We start from the raw sequence: 23145 nt of genomic DNA, 5'->3' as shown, positions 1-23145 counted from the left end.
TCAGGGTCTTTTCCAATGAGTCAGCTCTTCGCATCAGGTGGCCAAAGTATTGGAGTTTCAGCTTCAACATCAGTCCTTCCAATGAACACCCAGGACTGATCTCCTTTAGGATGGACTAATTGGATCTCCTTGCAGTCCAAGGGACTCTCAAGAGTCTTCTCCAATACCACAGTTCAAAGCATCAATTCTTCTGTGCTCAGCTTTCTTAATAGTCCAACTCACACATCCATACATGAGTACTGGAAAAACCATAGCCTTGACTAGACGGACCTTTGTTGGCAAAGTAATGTCTCTGCTTTTTAATATGCTGTCTAGGTTGGTCACAACTTTCCTTCCAAGGAGTAAGCATCTTTTAATTCCATGGCTGCCATCACCATCTGCAGTGATTTTGGAGCCCAGAAAAATAAAGTCAGCCACTGTTTCCACTGTTTCCCCATCTATTTGCCATGAAGTGATGGGACCAGATGCCATGATCTTAGTTTTCTGAATGTTGAGCATTTGTATCACAGAAAAGCATATTAAAAGAAAAAAGTGTTTTATACTTTTTGTCATTAGTACCCATTGTTGGTGAGAAGCAAGGGAAAATGTCTGCTCTCAGTAAATATGTAAACAGGCACAACTTTTCCAGAAGACCATTTAGCAATATATATGAAAAAAAATCTTTGAAATTTGCATTATGCTTGTATCTCAATTATATCTCAATAAAGCTGGGGAAATATGCTATGTTTAAAAGTTTATCTTATGAAAATAAATCAGAAAAATGCATAATACTACATATGTGTGTATAAACAGAAGAATCTATATACAAGGAAATTCTTCATATAACTGCTTATGATGGTAAAAACTGAAAGCAAATTTTCAATAGATGATTAGCTAGATATATTATTGTCATCTATTAAGTAGAAAACACGCACTCATATTTAATGACAAGGAAAAATGTTCATAACGCATCAAGTAAAAACAAATTACAAGACAGGATGAAACATTTGTAAGGAAAGAAAGACATAAATATGCACAGAAACAAAATGTCAAGAAAAGAAGGCAGAATATTAGTCAGCCAGGACTTTTGGACTCTGTGGGAGAGGCAGAGGGTGGGATGATTTGGGAGAATTTCATTGAAACATGTATACTATCATGTAAGAAACGAATTGCCAGTCTACGTTCAATACAGGTTACAGGATGCTTGGGGCTGGTGCACGGGCAAGATCCAGAGAGATGATGTGGGGTGGGAGGGGGGCTCAGGATTGGGAACTCACGTACACCCGTGGCGGATTCATGTCAATGTATGGCAAAACCAATACAGTATTGTAGAGCAAAATAAAGTAAAAATAAAAATTTAAAAAGAAAAGAACAGAATAGTGCCATTTGCAGTAACACGGAAGGCCCTAGAGATTGTCATACTGACTGAAGTCAGACTCAGAAAGACAAATATCATATGATACGGCTTATATGTGGAAACTTAGAAAAGGGTACAAATGAAGTGAGTTACAAACCAGAAGGAGAGTCACAGATGTAGAGAACAAATCCATGGTTACCAGGGGATAAGTAGGGGGAGGAATAAATTCGGAGATTAGGATCAACATATACACACTACTATATGTAAAATAGATAACTAATAAGAACCTGCTCATAGCACAGGACACTCTTCTCAAAACTGTAATGGCCTATATATGGCAAAAGAATCTAAATAAATAGAGTGGAGTGTATCATCCTCCGTAAAAAATATAAATAGCATGCAACATATGCCAAGTACCCATGAAAAAGAGCCAATATTACTAAGAACAGACCATGGTCATCTGGAGTCATACACTGAGAATTAAGAAATAATCTTCCACTTTCACTTTGCTTCACAGGAGCCTTGTTAATAAGCACTTCCTGCTTGTACCAAATAAGTAATGATTTCTAGGTCAGTCAATTGCAACATTGATCGCATTCACTTACAATAAGTATAACCATGGCAAACCCATTTTCACATGGAGATTCTCTTTCTAAGGCTGATTTACAGTCACTGCTCTCCTCCCTGTTTCTGAGAAAAGGGGTCACCTTAGCCAAAATGTATGTGTTAACCCCTGTCTCAGAGTGTCTCTCTAAGGAAGACCCTGTTGATAGCCTGAGATATTGCTGAATGACTACCCATTCCAGTTTGCCTAAGACAGTCCTGGTTTATGCCTCATGTCCCTGCATAGTTGTTAAGAGCAGCCACTTTCGGTCCCCAGCGTCCCAGATGGAGCAAAACATTAATGGCCACCCTCCTGTCCATACCCAGTGTATAGAATGCTAAGCATAGAACTTGGAATAAATGCCGAGCCACCTGAACTCTTGTCTCATCTTCCCTGTACACTGTTCGTCTAGAATAAGCACCCGCACAGATCATTCATGGGCTCAGATCCCCACCGCCACCACATAGGTGGTCGAAAGCAATCTGAACGGGAATCCATTTCAAGTTGGCCCCATTCTCCTACGGGTGGTTCAAAAACTATGAGAATACACATTATTAGCTACCTCAAATCATACACTTTAAGGATAAGGTACATATTTGAAAAATTTGATCTATGTATTGATACTTTGGGGGAGCTATGTCTGTCTAGTTATTAATCCAAATAATTCTATGAAATGGAAGTATCAATACATGCAAATTTCCTGTAACACTATATATTTCTATCTGTGCTAATGGCAAAACTATTCAGCCAATCACCTTAGCCAGAAACCCTATGATCAAATTTGGTTCTCTCTGCACTCTGAAATTAGTTAGTTACTAAGTCTCATTGATTCTAAATCTCTGAAATTCACTGCCCACATACTTCTCATCAGAACAAGATTTCACATCTGCAATTGTTACAGTAGGCTTCTCCAACTCATCTCCTGCACTTCTGCAAGAATTATCTTAAATAAAGCAATTGCTCTAGTTCACAGCCTGCTCAAAACCCTCAGATAACATCCAGACTTCTTAACATGGCACTCAAGAACTTTATTATTTGCACTCAAGCCTCCTTTTTCATCCTCAATTCCAACCATACCTCACACAAAGCACATACTACTCAGTGGTTCTTCTCCAGGGGTGGTACTGCTCCCCTAGGAGGTGTTGGGAAATGTCTGGGGATGACTTTTATTCTCATGGTGATTTGGGGGAATGAAGATTATTTAAGGAGCAGAGACTAAGCATGCTCAATGACCAGCAGTGCAGGACTTGTGCCTTGTCAAGATGCCAATAGCACCATAAATGAGACTTCTCATCGCCCAAACACATTATTTTTTCAAACGTGTTGTTTCTTCCTCCCAGATTCCATTTAATCTTCCTCTATTAGTTGTGCCTCCTTCCAAAATAACATTGTCCTTGGACGATAAAACTCAAACACTCTTCTTACCTAAAGACCTCAGCTGATTTAACAGTCATGCACAATGTGTTAGAGGTAATTAAGTCACTCCCATAACACATTGGTTGCCTGCTGATCTTGTGCTTAGTACATTGAATTATGATTAAACTTCTTACCCATCTGTCATTTCACTCCATGTTCCCCTTCTCCTTACCCATTCTATCCTCTAAAATTTGAGCTGTTTAAAAAAGAGGATGTTCCTTTGTCATTGCATTTTTTAAACTCCAATTTCTACCATCTACCTAGAAGTTTAGAATCATGCTATAATGATAAATGATTTTTGAATTTAAAAATTGTACTTGCATTCCTATCCATAGAATGACATTCCCTAATGACCTTTTTGTAGTTGCTAAACTTAAAATACTTTGAAGTAAACTAAATATTTTCATTACATCTTTTATCAGTAATGGTGCTTTAAATTAATGTATTAAATTACAGATTAGACTAATTCGGGTATTACAAACTTAAGTATAAGAGGAAAAAGAAGCCTCAGATACTGTGGTAAAACTCAAGAGGATGTTCCCAGTATAAAGGTATTTAAAGTCCTTTATTTTTTGATAAGTGCTAAGCAAGTATGTCTTACAAAGATCTGCCTACCATGTTTGTGTCCAAGACACATGTTATGAAAAAGTACTTATGTAATCTTAAAAGTGTATGTACAATGTTCATTGTTGTTTAGTCGCTGAGTAGTGTCCACCTCTTTTACGACCCCATGAACTGTAGCCTGCGAGGCTCCTCTGTCCATGGAATTGTCCAGGCAAGAATACTGGAGTGGGTTGCCATTTCCTTCTCCAGGGAATCTTCCCAACCCAGGGAGCCACCAGGGAAGCCCCACGGACAATACATTTCTATACAAAAGATAAAGTAAAAGTGTTCTTATTGCACCCCACTCATTTTTAAGTTGAAGCTTAAACTATTTCTGTAGTACATTAAAAACATACTTAATCAAAATTTTCAACTTTTAACTCCCCCTAAGTTGCATAAGCAGTAAAATAGGGTGGACGAAAGTCAACTGCTTACTTGCACATCTGTTCATATCTGGGGCTCGATGTCCATAGTACCCGGATGGGCAGGAATGCAGACATTCTCCGTACTGGCGCATGCCTTCTCTTCGAAGAAAGAAGAATAACTTCTGTTGACATCGGCTGCACCCATTGTCCTTTGAACAAGACAAGCAACCCTTGCAAATGGGATTTGATACATAACCAGCTGTAAAAGAAAACAGAATACGTGCTTAAATATGAATACGGTCAGACTCTGGTCAGCACAACATGCTGGAAAGACAAGTATCTCTTTTCCTTTTGCTCTAATCACATAGAAATGCTAAACAAAATAACCTTTGCCATTTAGAAAAAAACAAAAAGGTTAAAACACAACCGAACTTAGCAACAAAAAGGAAACCCAGAGGCAGACTTGCGGCTGAAAGCTCAAAACTAAATGGCTGGAGATGTTGAAGCAGACAGAGGCAGACCTCATGTTAGGGTCCTGAGTCCAAACCAAGAAAACATGCGTGGCAAGTCACATTGCTGTAAACACGAAACTAACAGCATTGTGAGAACTATACTTCCATGTAAATAAGTAAAGAAGTGTGCATGTAAAGAGCTAACATTTGGTTCTGTGCAGAGTGGAGTCATGAAGGCTGTTTGTCCATGAAACAAGTGTTGGGAGCCCCACCTCCAACTGGCCAGAGAAAACGTTTCCAACCCTGGATTAGGGGGCATACAGGAGGAGAGGAAAATATAACCCATGAGAAATAACTACACCAAATCTATGAGACATCCGAGTGTGGGATACAAGTTCAAATCATCAATGTAGTATGGGGTTTCTAAGTCAAGAGGTTAGATCCAGGAATATCCATAAAGAAAAAAAAAAGTATGAAATGACCCTACAGAAATTTTCTGCAACCCTGACACCTGGGACTTAAGGAAAACCACCTTAACATCAAAATGAACAAATCACATGTGCAGGCAAACCCCCATGAGGAACAATCGGTCTGAGTAAAAGATTTCATACCTAAAGAATAAGAAAGAACAATATGAAAGTAACCTTAAAGTGAGTATCTTTAGCATATTGGAAGGGATGGAATGACTAGAAATCACGTGCAGGAAGAAACAGTATCATAAAATATGCAAATGAGAAAAATTAAAACTCTAAACCTGAAAAAAAACTTATGGACAAGTTGAATGGTAGACTGGGAGAGGGACTCAGCTAGAAAATAGTTTTAAAGAACTGTACCACAAAAGGTAAGAAACATGTAAGAAAAAAAATAGCATCTGAAATATATAAACCTCATGAAGTTCACTACAGTTAGTGCCAAAAAGGATAATTAAAAGAATGCATTCTGTTTCTAGTCCTGGTATAAAATTAAAAAATGATACAACCTGAAATCCCAATATAATTTCTAACATATGAAAAATTCATGTAACTTTTAGTTATCCTTATACCAAGCAAGGTCATAAATACAACAAGATATATAAGGCCACACTGACTTCATTTTACTGAGTTAGCCCACAAAAGTCTTAAGAAGGAATAGAAAATTCATCAATTATTGAAACTTTCCACTTTGAGACTACAATCCTATTTGCCCTACATATAATCTTTATTGCATAAGAAATAAACATTCAGTATTCAGACTAGCAGCAATACCACGAAGTATGCTGTATACCACACCCATCCTTTACTTAAAATGTTTCAGTATCCAATATATTTACTTCTACTTGGAGCAGTTCTTCTTAGGTTTCAGTTCCACAAACACTCTCTCCCCACTTCTCCTGGGTTCCCTGATTGTTCTTACAGTCTCTCCTCCAGAGAGATCACCAAAACAAGGGCTTAACCTAACATTTCAGAGAAGGAGCCAAAAAAGAACTAAGGTACTCAGGATCAGAAACCAAGGCCAAGATAACCCTTTGCATTGGCCACTGAGGTCTGCTTCTTCCCACCTATTCTAGGACTTTGTTCTATCAACTGTTCAACTGCTTTTATCTACATAGTGAATCTATCTTATGGACTTTTTCTTGCTTGCAAGCCTATCTATGCTTCCCAACTAATTTCTTATTTACCACTTATTTTCTTTAACCTGCAACTGTGGAGCAAAAAAGAATCAAATCAAATGGAAAGTCACCTTCTCATATAGAATTCTTAATAAAATCATAAACTTTCCAGATACCCCTTTATATATGTACACTTATACAACAGTTATAATATGTAACTGGGATTTTTCATAACTGTGATCAGACTTTACATGAAGTATGATAATTGCTCAAATTTCATCAGGTTGTGAGCATCCTCTCCTACCAATGAACCAGACCAATATCACTCATGTTTCTTGGAAGTGTCAGTTTTATCTGTAGCCTCTACCCACCAACACCATTCATTCAAGTATGCCCAACACTGTTTTTATGAAGACCACAACCAGTTTTCAGAGCCTCGATTCAAGACCTCATCCTCAGTCGCTGGTCCTCCCAGCTCCTGTGTCTGGGTCATTACTGAAAGTTTTCTTCCTCTTCTAGCTCCCATGATAATGTCTTCTGAAGATGTAGTCTGAACCCTTACTCTTGTGATTTCCACTAATCTTCTTATAGGTCAGGCCCTTGCTACCTCTAGCTTAGACACCCTAACCACCCTACCCTCTGCCCCACCTATCTTTCTCTACTTCCCTCTCCATTCTACTGTAGGGTCCGTTTTTCTGCTTCTATTCTCATCATAAGATTTCTATTCTGCCTTACTCTCATGAAATAATCACAATTTATAAAGCGTTTTCACTTAGCTGACTGGAAATATAAAGTGAAAGTGAATGTATTAGTTGCTCAGTCATGTCTGACTCTGGACTGTAGCCCGCCAGGCTCTTCTATCCATGGAATTCTCCAGGCAAGAATAATAGAGTGGGTAGCCTTTCCCTTCTCCAGGGAATCTTCCTGATCCAGGGATCAAACCCAGATGTCCTGTATTGCAGATGGATTCTTTACCATCTGAGCCATCAGTGAAGCCCCTGGAAATAAGCCTAGACTATTTACAATTTTCCCAGATGCCTCTGAAGGGGTTTTATTCTAAGATTTTGTTATTATTGTTCAGAGCAGGGTGTAAGGAATCAATATATATTTCAAAAACTGGAACACAGACTAACTTCCATGCAAGAAGGAGGTAAAGACAGAGTAGGGTGGGTAGGGTGTAGAACATGAGCGAAGGGAACAGAATCAGAAAGACTCAGCAGCTCTGTGATGGATGAAATGACTTTGGCAGAGGAAGTGGTGACTGGGGAGAACCCAGATCATTTAATTTTCAGGGCTGTCTAAGAACATAACCCACCTTAAGCAGAAAGACCCTTCTGGCATGATATTTGGAGATGTAATTTATGACTCTCATGACTCTCTTGTGGAGGAAAAAAAAAAAAGCCTTTAAGTAGGAACAACCAGGAGACTAAGGCAAAGACAGGAGCTGCTGGCTAGAGCTCAGCAAAAGGCAGCCCCACATCGCAGAGCGCTCTGCAGTAGTTCACTGGTGCCTTTTGCCCTGCAACTTAACTACAAATATGAACCTGTAATGTCAAGGTTATCCATATCCCAAACAGCTTCATAAGTAAAAAGAGAATTTGGAAGATTTACATATGTAGCAAAATAGTTTAAGGAGAAGGTTCTCTGGACCACAGTCATCACAAAGTAAAAGTGAAGCTATACTGAAAGTTCAAAAGTTAAACACAGAGCTATCACTATAAATCACACTCCATAGCAAGAAAGATGGAGAAAAGAGAATTACAGAGCTAAGAGAATCATTATAAATTAAAGGCTTTTTGTTTTGTTTTGTTTTATGTATCAGAAGTCAGCTTTCATCTTGACCACAAAGATTTCAGAGTCAACAAAGTGTACTCCACATTTTTAAAAAGGTTTTCTTAAAATCAGTAAATGCATTGCTTTATTTACTTGAACCTTAACTGACAATGAAAATGAAGTAGGGAATACTTACCTGAGTCCATACCTTAGATATCATTATAACCCTACGTAAGAGGAATCCTCTTAAAACAAAAGTGATGTGAGCCACACCCAGCTGTGAGTGCTCTCTCTTTCCTTGCCCCAAACTTCAGCAGTGCTCCTCAAAGCTGAAGGATAAGAACACATGTAATTTTTGCAGTTTGAAGCTTCATGGCCCAAACCTCAAACACATTTTTCGGTTTAATTAACCACTGTCCAGTGTCAACTATCCTGGTCTCCTCTGTGTTGTAAATCAGCAGCTAAATTCAACAAGTTCAATGGATGAACTTCTTCATCCATTATATGGTGACTATACCAATCTCTGAGCTTCCCTAGTAGCTCAGATGGTAAAGCATCTATCTGCCTGCAATGCAGGAGGCCTGGGTTCAATCCCTGGGTTGGTAAGATCCCCTGGAGGAGGATGTGGCAACCCACTCCAGTACTCTTGCCTGGAGAATTTCATGGACAGAAATGGCAGGCTATGGTCCATGGGGTCGCAAAGAGTCAGACGTGACTGAGCGACTAACATACACACACGTACACCTATCTCTATATATCTAAAGCCAAGCAAAAATTAGACCTTTAAACATGACTAGAGTAATTTATTTTGTCAGGATCTTAATAAGTCAAATGGCTCAGCCTATTTCTATGAGATTTAATTCAAGTGTGCAGGTGAATAAACAGATCTTAATTCCCAGCTTTGAAGACCATGTTTATTTGCTCTCCCCGTAAGCTTCAACTTTTCCAACCCTGAAGCCTGCTGAGATCCAGGGCCTCATCATTCCAACCAAAACACTTTTATAAATCTAGACCCACCCAAAATTCTAAGGGTGAAATATATCACATAAAACATTAAAAATCCTCTAAAAGGTGTTAGACAGTGGTATTAACACAAATCCACACATATCTCCTTGACGGGAAAAGGAATATACTGGTATAGAAAACAAAAACTCATGAGGCAAAAACCAGGTAACAATTCCTTATATCACTAATAAGTACACAAGGAGAAAAAAAAACAGCCTAAGTAAAACTCTTCACTCTTAATTCTAATCACGTGATTTGTATTCCTCTTAAATTGCAAAGTAAGTTTGGTTTTTTATGAATCCTGATATTTTAAGTTTGATACTTTGTTAAATCAAACCCAGTTATACACATTTTATCCCATAGAACATTTTATGTAGGTGCTGAATGCCCATCTGTTTCTAATATGCTCCTAATACTTCTTAAAAGTGTTTCCCTGTTTCTGTTGTAAGCCCTGCCAAACAAGAAGAAATCTAAATTCTTACTAGCTGAAAGCATCCATTCCTGACAAAGGGTACAGATTTCTAATTCTGAATATAATGAGACTGAACAATAGGTTGTTAGCATAGCATCTTAGCCTCATTCCATAGTTTCAAGTTAAATAATGTCACAAGTTCAACAGCTTTTCAAAAAAAAAAATGAACACTTATTATTAACTTCATTGATCCATCCTATCACAAAATTGCTAACATTTATCTCCACCCAATTCCAAATTTAAGATACATATTTGGAAACAAAAACCCTACCTCTGGCACCAATAATAGAGAACTTGCCTGTCAGATCCTATACAAATCAAGTTGGGCCTAGATCCTTCCACTAGAACTTGACATCACTGGGATTAAAAAAAATCCTGTAATCATGTACACTACCAAGCTCAAACTTGACTAAGCCATCAAGATTATGAATGAACAAGCCATGCAAAATTTGACCAAAATGAGAAATAGCCAATCAATTTTAAATGTTGATAAAAATGAAATATGTAATCTGATCTTTGATGCAAAGACAACAGGTTTTAACATGCTAGATATTCACCATTACAATCATGCCTTAGAAAACAGATGTTAAAATGAACAATTTTAATAAAGCTCTGACAGAGGTAAGTTTCTAAATGTCCACTGAAGTTTTAGAGGAGCTAAAATAACATGAGTTTAGTCTAGGAAAAAAAAAATGTGAAGGGCAAACCTGTGCCAACGATTCAAAAGTTTCATAACCTGTAGAATTGAAACACACCTTCTGACAATCATTTTTTTATCTTTTGTTGTGAGTGCTTCAATAGATACCAATATTTTTAGGAAAAAGACTTATGAAACTTTTAGCTTCTCCAAGAAGCTTTGAGAAACCCATATCCATTGGGTGTCTGAAAATGTTATTAGTCAATAATTAATAATATCATTGTTTATCGACCTAAAACATGTCAATTAGGAATGAAAGACTCGATATATCCCTAACTTCAGAAGTATTCCTTAGGAAAACAATACTTCTAAAATTTTATAAGCCTCCCAAAATATTGAAATCATCTCTGCAAGTGATGACTTCCCTAAGGACTTCCCTGGTGGCTCAGACCATAAAGTGTCTGCCTATAATGCGGGAGACCCAGGTTCAATCCCTGGGTCAGGAAGATCTCCTGGAGAAGGAAATGGCAACTCACTCCAGTATTCTTGCCTGAAAAATCCCACGGACAGAGAAGCCTGGTAGGCTACAGTTCATGGGGTCGCAATGAGTCCGACACAACTGAGTGATTTCACTTTCACTTTATACTTTCACTTTCTGTAAGAAAGTCATGTCTGACTCTTTGCGATCTCATGGACTGTAGCCTGCCAGGCTCCTCTGTCCATGGAATTCTCCAGGCCAGAACACTGGAGTGGGTAGCCATTCCTTTCTCCAGAGGATCTTCCCAGCCCAGGTCTCCCACATTGCAGGCAGATTCTTCACCATATGAGACACCCAGAGAAGCCCAGGAATAATGGAGTAGGTAGCCTATCCCTTCTTCAGGGGATCTTCCTGACCCAGGAATTGAATCAAGGTCTCCTACATTGCAGGCAGATTTTTTACCGAAATACCAGGTAATATTCTCAATGACATCAGGATTAAAGGAATTTAATTAGATGATTTTTCTGCTCCTACCACAGTATGTATCTTACTGTACAAAAACTCAAATCTACTAGACGATTTTAAAATATGGAGGGAGAAAGTTAAGTAGAGTTACACGTTTATTTTAACACATGAAGTGCTAATATCGTCACAAAAAAAAGAGGAAAAAGACCACAGCTGTAAACTCCTAATTCCTCTCGAGTGCTAGCACCACATGAGTCATAATCCTCATAGATTGGCACCTCAGAAATACATTTACAACCAAGATTAGCCATGGCTGTTGTGTGGTTAACCAGATGGGATATTTTTTTAAAAACACATTACAAGAAAGCAGAAAGCTTGTATGAGGCATGTGTCATGCATGCTTCAAGTCTGAACTAAGATGTCCCAGGGAAGCCCAGAATACTCAGAATGCAGGTCAAACAAAGATGACGAACTAAGATATGGTTGCAAAATAAATGTGGATGGAATCTTACATGAGTTTGTTTGAGGGCACATGGACCTATTCAGAAAACAATAAACACATTCCCCTTCTAATTTAACAAATCATCATTAATATTCAAGGCAGTCTGCTAAAACTGGAGGAAATTGAAATGTTGCACCAAAGCAGTCACTGCAATCATCAGGAAAAATTACTTTGGTGCAACACATTTTACCTTGAGACAAAGCAGTATCCTTTCAACATGCTGCTGCTGCTAAGTCGCTTCAGTCATGTCCAACTCTGTCCAACCCAAGAGACAGCAGCCCATCAGGCTCCCCCGTCCCTGAGATTCTCCAGGCAAGAACACTGGAGTGGGTTGCCATTTTCTTCTCCAATGCATGAAAGTGAAAAGTGAAAGTGAAGTTGCTCAGTCGTGTCCAACTCTTAGCAACCCCATGGACTGCAGCCAACCAGGCTCCTCCATCCATGGGATTTTCCAGGCAAGAGTACTGGAGTGGGGTGCCATTGCCTTCTCTGATCGTTTCAACATAGTTCACCGTAAAGTAAGCAGCTGAAGCAGATGCAGGTTACACATCTGGTGATGTAAGCCACAGATTTCCCAAAAAAGCTTCGGAATGCACATGTTACATTGCAATGCAAGGTAACTAAGTGTTTTTTGTTTGTTTGTTTTTAATCAGTACCCATCAGGTCCTGATCCTGAGAGTTTGGCACCACTGAGTTCTAGAATCACAGTTATCCAAGTCTATGCCCCAACCAGTAACGCTGAAGAAACTGAAGTTGAACAATTTTATGAAGACCTACAAGACCTTTTAGAACTAACACCCAAAAAAAGATGTCCTTTTCATTATAGAGGACTGGAATGCAAAAGTAGGAAGTCAAGAAACGCCTGGAGTAACAGGCAAATTTGGCCTCGGAATGCGGAATGAGGCAGGGCAAAGACTAATAGAGTTCTGCCAAGATAATGCACTGGTCATAGCAAACACTCCTTCCAACAACACAAGAGAAGACTCTACACATGGACATCACCAGATGGTCAACACCGAAATCAGACTGATTATATTCTTTGCAGCCAAAGATGGAGAAGCTCTATACAGTCAAAAAAAACAAGACCAGGAGCTGACTGTGGCTCAGATCATGAACTCCTTATTACCAAATTCAGACTCAAATTGAAGAAAGTAGGGAAAAATGCTAGACCATTCAGGTATGACCTAAATCAAATCCCTTATGGTTACACAGTGGAAGTGAGAAATAGATTTAAGGGCCTAGATCTGATAGATAGAGTGCCTGATGAACTATGGAATGAGGTTCGTGACATTGTACGGGAGACAGGGATCAAGACCATCCCCATGGAAAAGAAATGCGAAAAAGCAAAATGGCTGTCTGGGGAGGCCTTACAAATAGCTGTGAAAAGAAGAGAGGTGAAAAGCAAAGGAGAAAAGGAAAGATATAAGTATCTGAATGCAGAGTTCCAAAGAATAGCAAGAAGAGATAAGAAAGCCTTCTTCAGTGATCAATGCAAAGAAATAGAGGAAAAGAACAGAATGGGAAAGACTAGAGATCTCTTCAAGAAAATTAGAGAGACCTCGGGAATATTTCATGCAAAGATGGGCTCGATAAAGGACAGAAATGATATGGACCTAACAGAAGCAGAAGATATTAAGAAGAGGTGGCAAGAATACACAGAAGAACTGGACAAAAAAGATCTTCACGACCCAGATAATCATGATGATGTGATCACTCATCTAGAGCCAGACATCTTGGAATGTGAAGTCAAGTGGGCCTTAGAAAGCATCACTACGAACAAAGCTAGTAGAGGTGATCGAATTCCAGTTGACCTGTTTCAAATCCTGAATGATGCTGCTGTGAAAGTGCTGCACACAATATGCCAGCAAATTTGGAAAACTCAGCAGTGGCCACAGGACTGGAAAAGGTCAGTTTTCATTCCAATCCCAAAGAAAGGCAACGCCAAAGAATGCTCAAACTACTGCACAATTGCACTCATCTCACATGCTAGTAAAATAATGCTCAAAATTCTCCAAGCCAGGCTTCAGCAATACGTGAACTGTGCACTCCCTGATGTTCAAGCTGGTTTTAGAAAAGCAGAGGAACCAGAGATCAAATTGCCAACATCCGCTGGATCGTGGAAAAAGCAAGAGAGTTCCAGAAATAATCTATTTCTGCTTTATTGACTATGCCAAAGCCTTTGACTGTGTGGATCACAATAAACTGTGGGAAATTCTGAAAAAGATGGGAATACCAGACCACCTAACCTGCCTCTTGAGAAATCTGTATGCAGGTCAGGAAGCAACAGTTAGAACTGGATATGGAACAACAGACAGGTTCCAGATAGGAAAAGGAGTACGTGAAGGCTGTATATTATCACCCTGCTTATTTAACTTCTATGCAGACTACATCATGAGAAACGCTGGACTGAAAGAAACACAAGCTGGAATCAAGATTGCTGGGAGAAATATCAACAACCTCAGATATGCAGATGACACCACCCTTATGGCAGAAAGTGAAGAGGAGCTTTTTAAAAAGTCTCTTGATGAAAGTGAAAGAGGAGAGTGAAAAAGTTGGCTTAAAGCTCAACATTCAGAAAATGAAGATCATGGCATCTGGTCCCATCACTTCATGGGAAATAGATGGGGAAACAGTGGAAACAGTGTCAGACTTTATTTTGAGGGGCTCCCAAATCACTGCAGATGGTGACTGCAGCCATGAAATTAAGACGCTTACTCCTTGGAAGAAAAGTTATGACCAACCTAGATAGTCTATTCAAAAGCAGAGACATTACTTTGCCGTCTAAGGTCCGTCTAGTCAAGGCTATGGTTTTTCCAGTGGTCATGTATGGATGTGAGAGCTGGACTGTGAAGAAGGCTGAATGCTGAAGAATTGATGCTTTTGCACTGTGGTGTTGGAGAAGGCTCTTGAGAGTCCCTTGGACTGCAAGGAGATCCAACCAGTCCATTCTGAAGGAGATCAACCCTGGGATTTCTTTGGAAGGAATGATGCTAAAGCTGAAGTTCCAGTACTTTGGCCACCTCATGCGAGGAGCTGACTCATTGGAAAAGACTCTGATGCTGGGAGGGATTGAAGGCAGGAGGAGAAGGGGACGACAGAGGATGAGATGGCTGGATGGCATCACGGACTCGATGGACGTGAGTGTGAGTGAACTCCGGGAGATGGTGATGGACAGGGAGGCCTGGCGTGCTGCGATTCATGGAGTCGCAAAGAGTCGGACACGACTGAGTGACTGAACTGAACTGAACTGACTGAGTTCTAGAAGCTCATGGAAGGTTGAAATGAGCACTCTGATGTGCCAGTTCTATGCACTCATCCACTAACCATCAAGCAGAATGTAAGAATTTGAATAAATGAGACCCAGAAACATTTTTCCAAAAACAGTCATTAACATCCAACATCAAGTAAGAAGACCCAAGCAAATATGAAAGTGGCTATGTATAGATGCTAATGAAAAATTAAAATCATGAGCCCTCAAGTAAGCATATACAATTCCCCAAAGAGTGAAGTATTTCTCATAATGAACACTCACTGTCGAAGTCAAGCCCTTTAAGAATTATTCCTCTTCCCCTCACTCCCACCACAAACTCTGACACAAAAATCTGAATGCATATTCCCAGGCTAAATGTTAACTCTGACAGATAATGGGGGAAAATGTACAATTAAGGATATGAACATGCTCATCCCCAAACTAAACTATTAACATGGGCAAAGGCATAAGCTCTTCAGTTTCTACAACAGCTATGGCCATTAACATTCATTAGGTGATGAAGTCAGAGAACAATATAAGATGCTTTGAGATTGCTCATTTGCCCAAAGTTATATGATGTTTTGAAACCTAGGAAGATATATCTTACATTGTATAAAATAAGCCACCAGCTTGAATCTGGACAGAGGAAGAAAAAATTACTTCATCAAACTGTTCTAATGCCAGAAGATACGTAAGTTTAAAGTTAGAATGTGTGGGATCCTCTCAGCCGTGCCTAGAAACTGCTGTGCAGTATAGATTACTCACTTCAAGGGTTGGCTGGGACTTTCTTAACATACTTAAAAGACCCTGTGGAAATGTTGACAGAATGTTGGTGCTAATGGTAACTCAAACATGGACAGATCTAAATATATACATTTATGAAGATTGTGAAACCACCACTTTCACATGAGTCCAAGTTTACACAAGGAGATAATCCAATTATTTAAATAAAAAAAAAAAAACTGCCCATAAACAGAGCTGCACTTCTATTCCATAAAGTATTTAAATACTTCTTATACTAACAGTATTTCAAAATAAGTTATGCATACTTCCTAAATACTGTAAGCTAAGTGCCATAGTGTCTGACCTACCCAACTGCCTATAGGAAACTGCCCCTTCCAAAGATTAAATTGGTTTTTTATTTAATTTTTTAAATTTTTTTATTTTTTAATTTTTCATATTTTTTTTTTTTACTTTACAATATTGTATTGGTTTTGCCATACATCAACATGAATCCACCACGTGTGTACACATGTTCCCAATCCTGAACCCCTCCCACCTCCCTCCCCATACCATCTCTCTGGGTCATCCCAGAAACAAGGTATGATGGAATTCTCACCGTGTACAAGTTACTCAACTGTCTCTCATGTACCATGTGCTTCCTAGAATAGAAACTGACTCCTGCTTATTTCACGATTTTAATTGTAAGACAATAAATGGGAAGTCAATTGGATAGCTTATTTGGTGTCATAAACACAGCCCTCAAGAACCACCAGTGTCATAACTAACCAGATTAAACAATCCATGTATTTTAGATGTGGATTATACCACTGGGTTTTAAAATTGAGAATGAATACTGTTAGCTACACTGTCCTAGAGAAAGGTCTCTTCAAATGAAGATAATAAAAAATAAATTTATATTGTCTTAACGAAAAACACACTAGCAAACCCTTAGGGCTGACAAACATTATTGTATAACAATTACTCAGGAATACACTATGATGCAAAAATGAAAAGTGAAAGCTTTATTACACTCGATCTAGGTCACTGTGGGTGAAATGTCACGTAGACTTAATTAAAATTAGAAAGATTCACTATTAAATCTTCAGACCTACACAGGGTTTAGTTCTCTGTAATTTTTAAATCAATCACCTGAATTCAACATTTATCAAAGTTCATTTTAACATGCTTTGTCAGTTTGCTAAGTTTATAGCAATCAATACCTTAGTTTGAAATCTAGCTACTTAATCATTCTTGTTCTAAGAAGTTATGTGTATTCAGAACAAGAAGAAATGAAAATGAGGAAAATCAATGTGGGAGGAGAAGAAAATGAACACAGAGGAACACACTATGTGAGAAATTGCAGGCTATATGCTTTCATCATTTTTGAAAGTAGTGCTTATTACTCATAATTTCTGTTTATCAGAAGGGAATAAACAGATTAGAGAGTTAAGAAACCTTTCCAAAGTCATACACTTTGTTAGTGACAAATTTAAATCCAGCTCTGACCTCTGATTTCAAAAGCCAGGCTTTTAATTTCCTCATTAAAAGATATATGTACAGCACCTAGGGAAAAAATGCATTGTACCAAGATTAAAACTGTGAAAACTTTCTTTCAAATTAGGCTGTACCCTTGTAATTTTCTCACTGCCCCTGTGCTCTGTTTTTAGCTACAAGGAAATAATCAAGCATCCTTTTGATGATTAGTCACTAAGAGTACTAAACTAATTCTTTCCTAACATAACTAGAACTATACTAAGTCCCATAAATCAACAAAATTAGGATGTCATCCCCAAGAACACTTGAGTCAAATTGCTGATATAGCAAGAAGGATAATAGGGGAAACTGCGTTACAGGTTTCTTCTGGCAGAAGTTAAAGAGAAATCCTCAAAATTATAAATGTAAAGTCTTTTAACGGTTTGGGCATACAGCAAAAGGCCAGAACTTTTAAAACTGGAATCTCCAATTGACAAGTTCAAAAAAACATCACCCCCAAACCATGCAATTTCCTGCAAACGGACCACTCTCCTCACTGTCTTTGAAGACAAATCCCGCCCTGGACAAGGAGCCTTTGATGTAACACAGCAAGTGTACCTATGTAATTAGAAAGGCTCTGTGCGCCATCCAAATGAGTCAAACTAGACTTTCAAGATGCACTGCAGTGAAGCGGTGCAGACTCACAGAGTGACAGAGTTCAAGAGCCGTTTGCCTCTGCCCCCAGCCATAATTCTCCTTAACTCGTCCAAGCCTAAGAAGCTAAAAGCAAATTGCACATGCACTGCTGGAAAACTGTTGATAGTAGTTGGTCACTCTCAAAAAGTGGCAAAACTGTATGTGCGCATGTTTACAGACATGTGCTCACTCAGTCGGGTCCAACTCCTTGAGACCCCATAGACGGTAGCCCACCAGGCTCCTCTGTCCATGGAATTTTCCAGGCAAAAGTACTGGGGTGGGCTGCCCTTTCCTTCTCCAGGATATCTTCCTGACCCAGGGATCGAACCTGTGTCTCTGGCATCTCCTGCATTGACAGGCAGACTCTTTACCACTAGCGCCACCTGGGAAGCCCGTTTGCAGATATGTATTTGTATATAGAGACCTACATTTATGCCTGTATATATAAATATATTCATATACTGTTTTCTGAACCATTTGAGTACAAGTTGTAGATGTTACATTCTACAGTGAAATTACTCTACACTGAAATTTCAGTGTTCAATATATATTTCGAAAACAAGATATTGTCTTATAATATCTTCCATATTGATATAATCCAATACTATATCCTAACCGCAGTGCATATTCAGTCATCCCAACACTGTTCCTTTATCTACTTTTTTCCTAGCCTAGAATCCCATCCGAGATTATCCGTTGCAATAGGCTGTCATACCTATCGGTCTCCCTTATTCTGGAACAGTTCCTCTTTTGTGAGCTTGATGTTTTGGAAGAGAACAGGTCAGTTATTTACAGGATATCTATGAGTGACTGATCTCACATTTGGGGGATAACGTATGAACTGATGTTATGGCCTTTTCTGTGCAGATCAAGAAGCACTTGATGAATTTGGTTGCAATACTGGTAATACTAATTTTGATCCCTTGGCTAAAGTCGTACCTGCCAGGTTTCTATATTATCAGGTCACTATTTTGCCCTCTGTAACAGGGGCCCCAACCCCAGGGCTGATACTGGCTCTTGACCTGTTAGGAACTGATCGAAGCTTCATTTGCAGCTCCCTGATGGTAGAGAATCTGCCTGTAATACAGGAGACCCAGGTTCGATCCCTGGGTTAGATCAGGAAGTTCCCCTGGAGAAGGAAATGACAACCCATTCCAGTATTCTTGTCCAGAGAATTCCATGCAGAGGAGCCTGGCAGGCTACAGTTTATGCGTTACAAAGAGTAGGACACAGCTGAGCAGGCTAATAGCTTCACTTTCACTTTATCGCTCACATTGCCTGAACCATCACTCATGTTACCTGCACCATCCCCCTCCACATTGCTGGCATTACTGCCTGAACCATCCCACCTCCCCTCACTGGACAAACTGTCTTCCACGAAACCGGTCCCTGGTGCCAAAAAGGTTGGGAACTGCTGCTCTAGAAGACATATTTTTTGAGGAGATATAGTGAGACTAAGTACCCATCCTGTTCTTCAAACTTCCACACTGGTTTAAAACCTTCCTTGATGAGGAGCCATGAAATTAAAAGATGCTTACTCCTTGGAAGGAAAGTTATGACCAACCTAGAAGCATATTAAAAAGCAGAGACATTACTTTGCCAACAAAGGTCCATCTAGTCAAGGCTATGGTTTTTCCAGTAGTCATGTATGGATATGAGACTTGGACTATAAAGAAAGCTAAGCACTGAAGAATTGATGCTTTTGAACTATGGTGTTGGAGAAGACTCTTGAGAGTCTCTTGGACTGCAAGGAGATCCAACCAGTCTATCCTAAAGGAAATAAGTCCTGAATATTCATTGGAAGAACTGATATTGAAGCTGAAACTCCAATACTTTGGCCACCTGATGAGAAGAGCTGACTCATCAGCTCTGATGATGAGAAAGACCCTGATGCTGGGAAAGACTGAAGGTGGGAGGAGAAGGGGATGACAGAGGATGAGATGGTTGGATGGCATCACCGACTCAATGCACATGAGTTTGGGTAAACTCTGGGAGTTGGTGATGGACAGGGAGGCCTGGCATGCTGTAGTCCATGGGGTCCCAAAGAGTCAGACACGACTGAGTGACCAAACTGAACTAGCTTGATGTGCGTGCCTGTGCAGTCACTAAGTTGTGTCCAGCTCTTTGGGACCCCATGCACTGTAGCCCACCAGGCTCTTCTGTCCATGGGATTCTCCAGGCAAGAACACTGGAGTGGGTTGCCATTTCCTCCTCCAGGGGATCTTCCTGACCCAGGGACTGAACTCGTGTCTCGGGAATTGCAGGTGGATTCTTTGCCACTGAGCCACCTGTGTAGCCCAATGATTCTTGCCTGAATCAACTATTCTTTGGATGACTCTCGAAGGTGATTCTCTAACTCCGTCATTCTCCATTTATCAGGGGGCATTCTGGCGTTGGAATGAGCTTTCCCTTCTCCCTCATTTGTTGGTCTGCTTGTTTGTTTATATTCATAGGGAATCACAGATTTTGTTCATTGTACAATCATCTGTTATGTTTGTGCTCAACTTATTCTAGATTTGTTCACAGAGAGCCTTTAAAGGTGGTGTTGTTCATTCACTAAGGTGCTGTGGACTTTAAGCTGTATTTTCGGTGCACACTGCCAAGTGCGTAGGGATAGAGAAGAAAGAGATTCATCCTAGAGAGCTAAGATACAGGTGGTAAGATGACCTGGGTCTTGAAGAGAGACCAGGAGTTTGCCAGCTGGAGGAGAATATCCAAAGAAGAGAAACAGGACATGCACACAGTTGGAGGAGGCTGGACTCTTTGTGCTAGTATGTCAGATAAAGCGTGGCCTACCTTTCAGACAACAGCAGAAACAGCAAAAGGAGACACTCAATACTTAACTGGAACACAAGGAAGCATTTGCTGAGAATTATAATGTTCAGTTCAGTTGCTCAGTCATGTCCGACTCTTTGTGGCCCCATGAATTGCAGCACGCCAGGCCGCCCTGTCCATCACCAAATCCTGGAGTTCACCCAAACTCATGTGCATCGAAGTCAGTGATGCCATCCAGCCATCTCATCCTCTGTCGTCCCCTTCTCTTCCTGCCCTCAATCCCTCCCAGCATCAGGGCCTTTTCCAATGAGTCAACTCTTCACATGAGGTGGCCAAAATATTGGAGTTTCAGCTTTAGCATCAGTCCTTCCAGTGAACACCCAGGACTGATCTCCTTTAGAATGGGCTGGTTGGATCTCCTTGCAGTCCAAGGGACTCTCAAGATTCTTCTCCAACACCACAGTTCAAAAGCATCAATTCTTCGGCGCTCAGTCTTCACCACAGTCCAACTCTCACATCCATACATTACCACTGGAAAAACCATAGCCTTGACTAGATGGACCCTTTATTGCCAAAGTAATGTCTCTGCTTTTGAATATGCTATCTAGGTTGGTCATAACTTTCCTTCCAAGGAGTAAGCATCTTTTAATTTCATGGCTGCAGTCACCGTCTGTAGTAATTTTGGAGCCCCCACAAAATAAAATCTGACACTATTTACACTGTTTCCTCATCTATTTGCCATGAAGTGATGGGACCAGATGCCATGATCTTAGTTTTCTGAATGTTGAGCTTTAAGCCAACTTTTTCACTCTCCTCTTTCACTTTCATCAAGAGGCTCTTTAGTTCCTCTTCACTTTCTGCCATAAGGGTGATGTCATCTGCATATCTGAGGTTATTGATAGTTCTTCTGGCAATCTTGATTCCAGCTTGTGCTTCTTCCATCCCAGCGTTTCTCATGATGTACTCTGCATATAAGTTAAATAAGCAGGGTGACAATATACAGCCTTGACATACTCCTTTTCCTCTTTGGAACCAGTCTGTTGTTCCATGTCCAGTTCTAACTGTTGCTTCCTGACCTGCATACAGGTTTCTCAAGAGGCAGGTCAGGTGGTCTGGTATTCCCATCTTTCTCAGAATTTTCCACAGTTTATTGTGATCCACACAGTCAAAGGCTTTGGCATAGTCAATAAAGCAGAAATAGATGTTTTTCTGGAACTCTCTTGCTTTTTCCACGATCCAGCGGATGTTGGCAATTTGATCTCTGGTTCCTCTGCCTTTTCTAAAACCAGCTTGAACATCAGGAAGTTCTCAGTTCAAGGGTTTATAAGTATAGAATATATAGAAACTGCAACAGTAGAAAAAAATCCAAGACTTTAAGGATGGATTTCTTTTTTAAGTTTGGAAGGATACAGGATTGGCTTTGCAGCCAACATTTCTAAGTTAGAAAAGGAATTAAGAGGATATTTTCAAAATAATACTCTACTTACATAATCTCAATGAGGAAAAAAATGAATCATATGCTATTCTATAGCATTCAATAAGGCTTCATAGGAAGTCCTCTGATGAACGTAAACATTTAAGAAACATGTACAAAAGGATATATTCATGAGAAAAACAGAAAAATCACAAAGAAATGTGAAGAAGGCTAAAGTTTCCTATGGTTTATGGGAAACATTTTTTAAGAGCAAAATTAACAAGATGACATTGTTAAGCTCAACTTTTAAGATATAACAGTAGATGAAGGAGACAGAAAACTTATTTTCTGCTTCCATTTTATATTTATTAAAAATAAAGACATGAACAGAGATAAATATCACAGATTAATAAAAAATAGTGAATATGGGATAGGCAAGAAGATCCTAGTAAACATATCTTTTTTTAATATTAAGAAATTGATTCCTGAAAAAAATGGAGGGCTTTAAAGATGAGACATGAATAAATATCTCATTTTCAATAAGTTGGGAAAACTGAATTTCAAGAACTCCAGATTCTAGAAGTTGCTTTAGGACACTAGCATTGTAAGCACTTATAGTTTAAAATAATTAATACAAACACTTATCTTGGTATTTATAAGTCACTAAGAACAAGTTATTTCAAAATTAGCCTAATTATTTAAAAACATCATAATATTCCTTGCTTTCTCTCCCTACCTATGCATCTATGTCTCTTTCTATATACACAGAGATCTACAGATAGAAAGATACAAGTAAGTTGCAGACACCACAATACTTCACATGCAATTATGCTGCACGTACCTTGGGAGAATAAGAACATTGTCTTACATATTCACAATATCATTGTCAGACCTCAGAAATTTAGCATGGACAAAACATTATTATTAATATGCTGTCTATATCCATACTTTGTCAGCCATACCCAATGTTCTGTTTTTCCATCTATCCAGAAACTAATTAAGAACTGTGGGCTGCATTTGGTTGTTTCTTTAGTCCTTTTAATTTGGAACACCTTCCCCACTATTTTTTGTCTTTCTTGACATTGAGATTTTTAGAATCCAGGCCAGTTTTCTTATGG

General features: G+C 39.3%; 1 protein-coding gene across 3 annotated transcripts in view; it reads right to left on the bottom strand.

Annotated features, from left to right (window-relative positions):
* Positions 1-23145, bottom strand: part of RSPO2 (R-spondin 2) — a 168843-nt gene that overhangs the window by 76380 nt on the left and 69318 nt on the right. For 2 of the 3 annotated variants that reach the window (XM_068983953.1, XM_068983952.1), the window contains one exon: positions 4395-4583. The exons of the other annotated variant lie outside the window; for it this stretch is intronic. In XM_068983953.1, the coding sequence (XP_068840054.1) occupies positions 4395-4583 (189 nt within the window). The remainder of the gene's footprint in view (positions 1-4394; positions 4584-23145) is intronic. 3 annotated transcript variants of the gene reach the window in all.

This window comes from Capricornis sumatraensis, chromosome 11, assembly GCF_032405125.1.
Source record: "Capricornis sumatraensis isolate serow.1 chromosome 11, serow.2, whole genome shotgun sequence".
NCBI lineage: Eukaryota > Metazoa > Chordata > Mammalia > Artiodactyla > Bovidae > Capricornis > Capricornis sumatraensis.
Note: the sequence above shows the minus strand (reverse complement) of the source record. Positions and strands in the feature narration are given on the sequence as shown.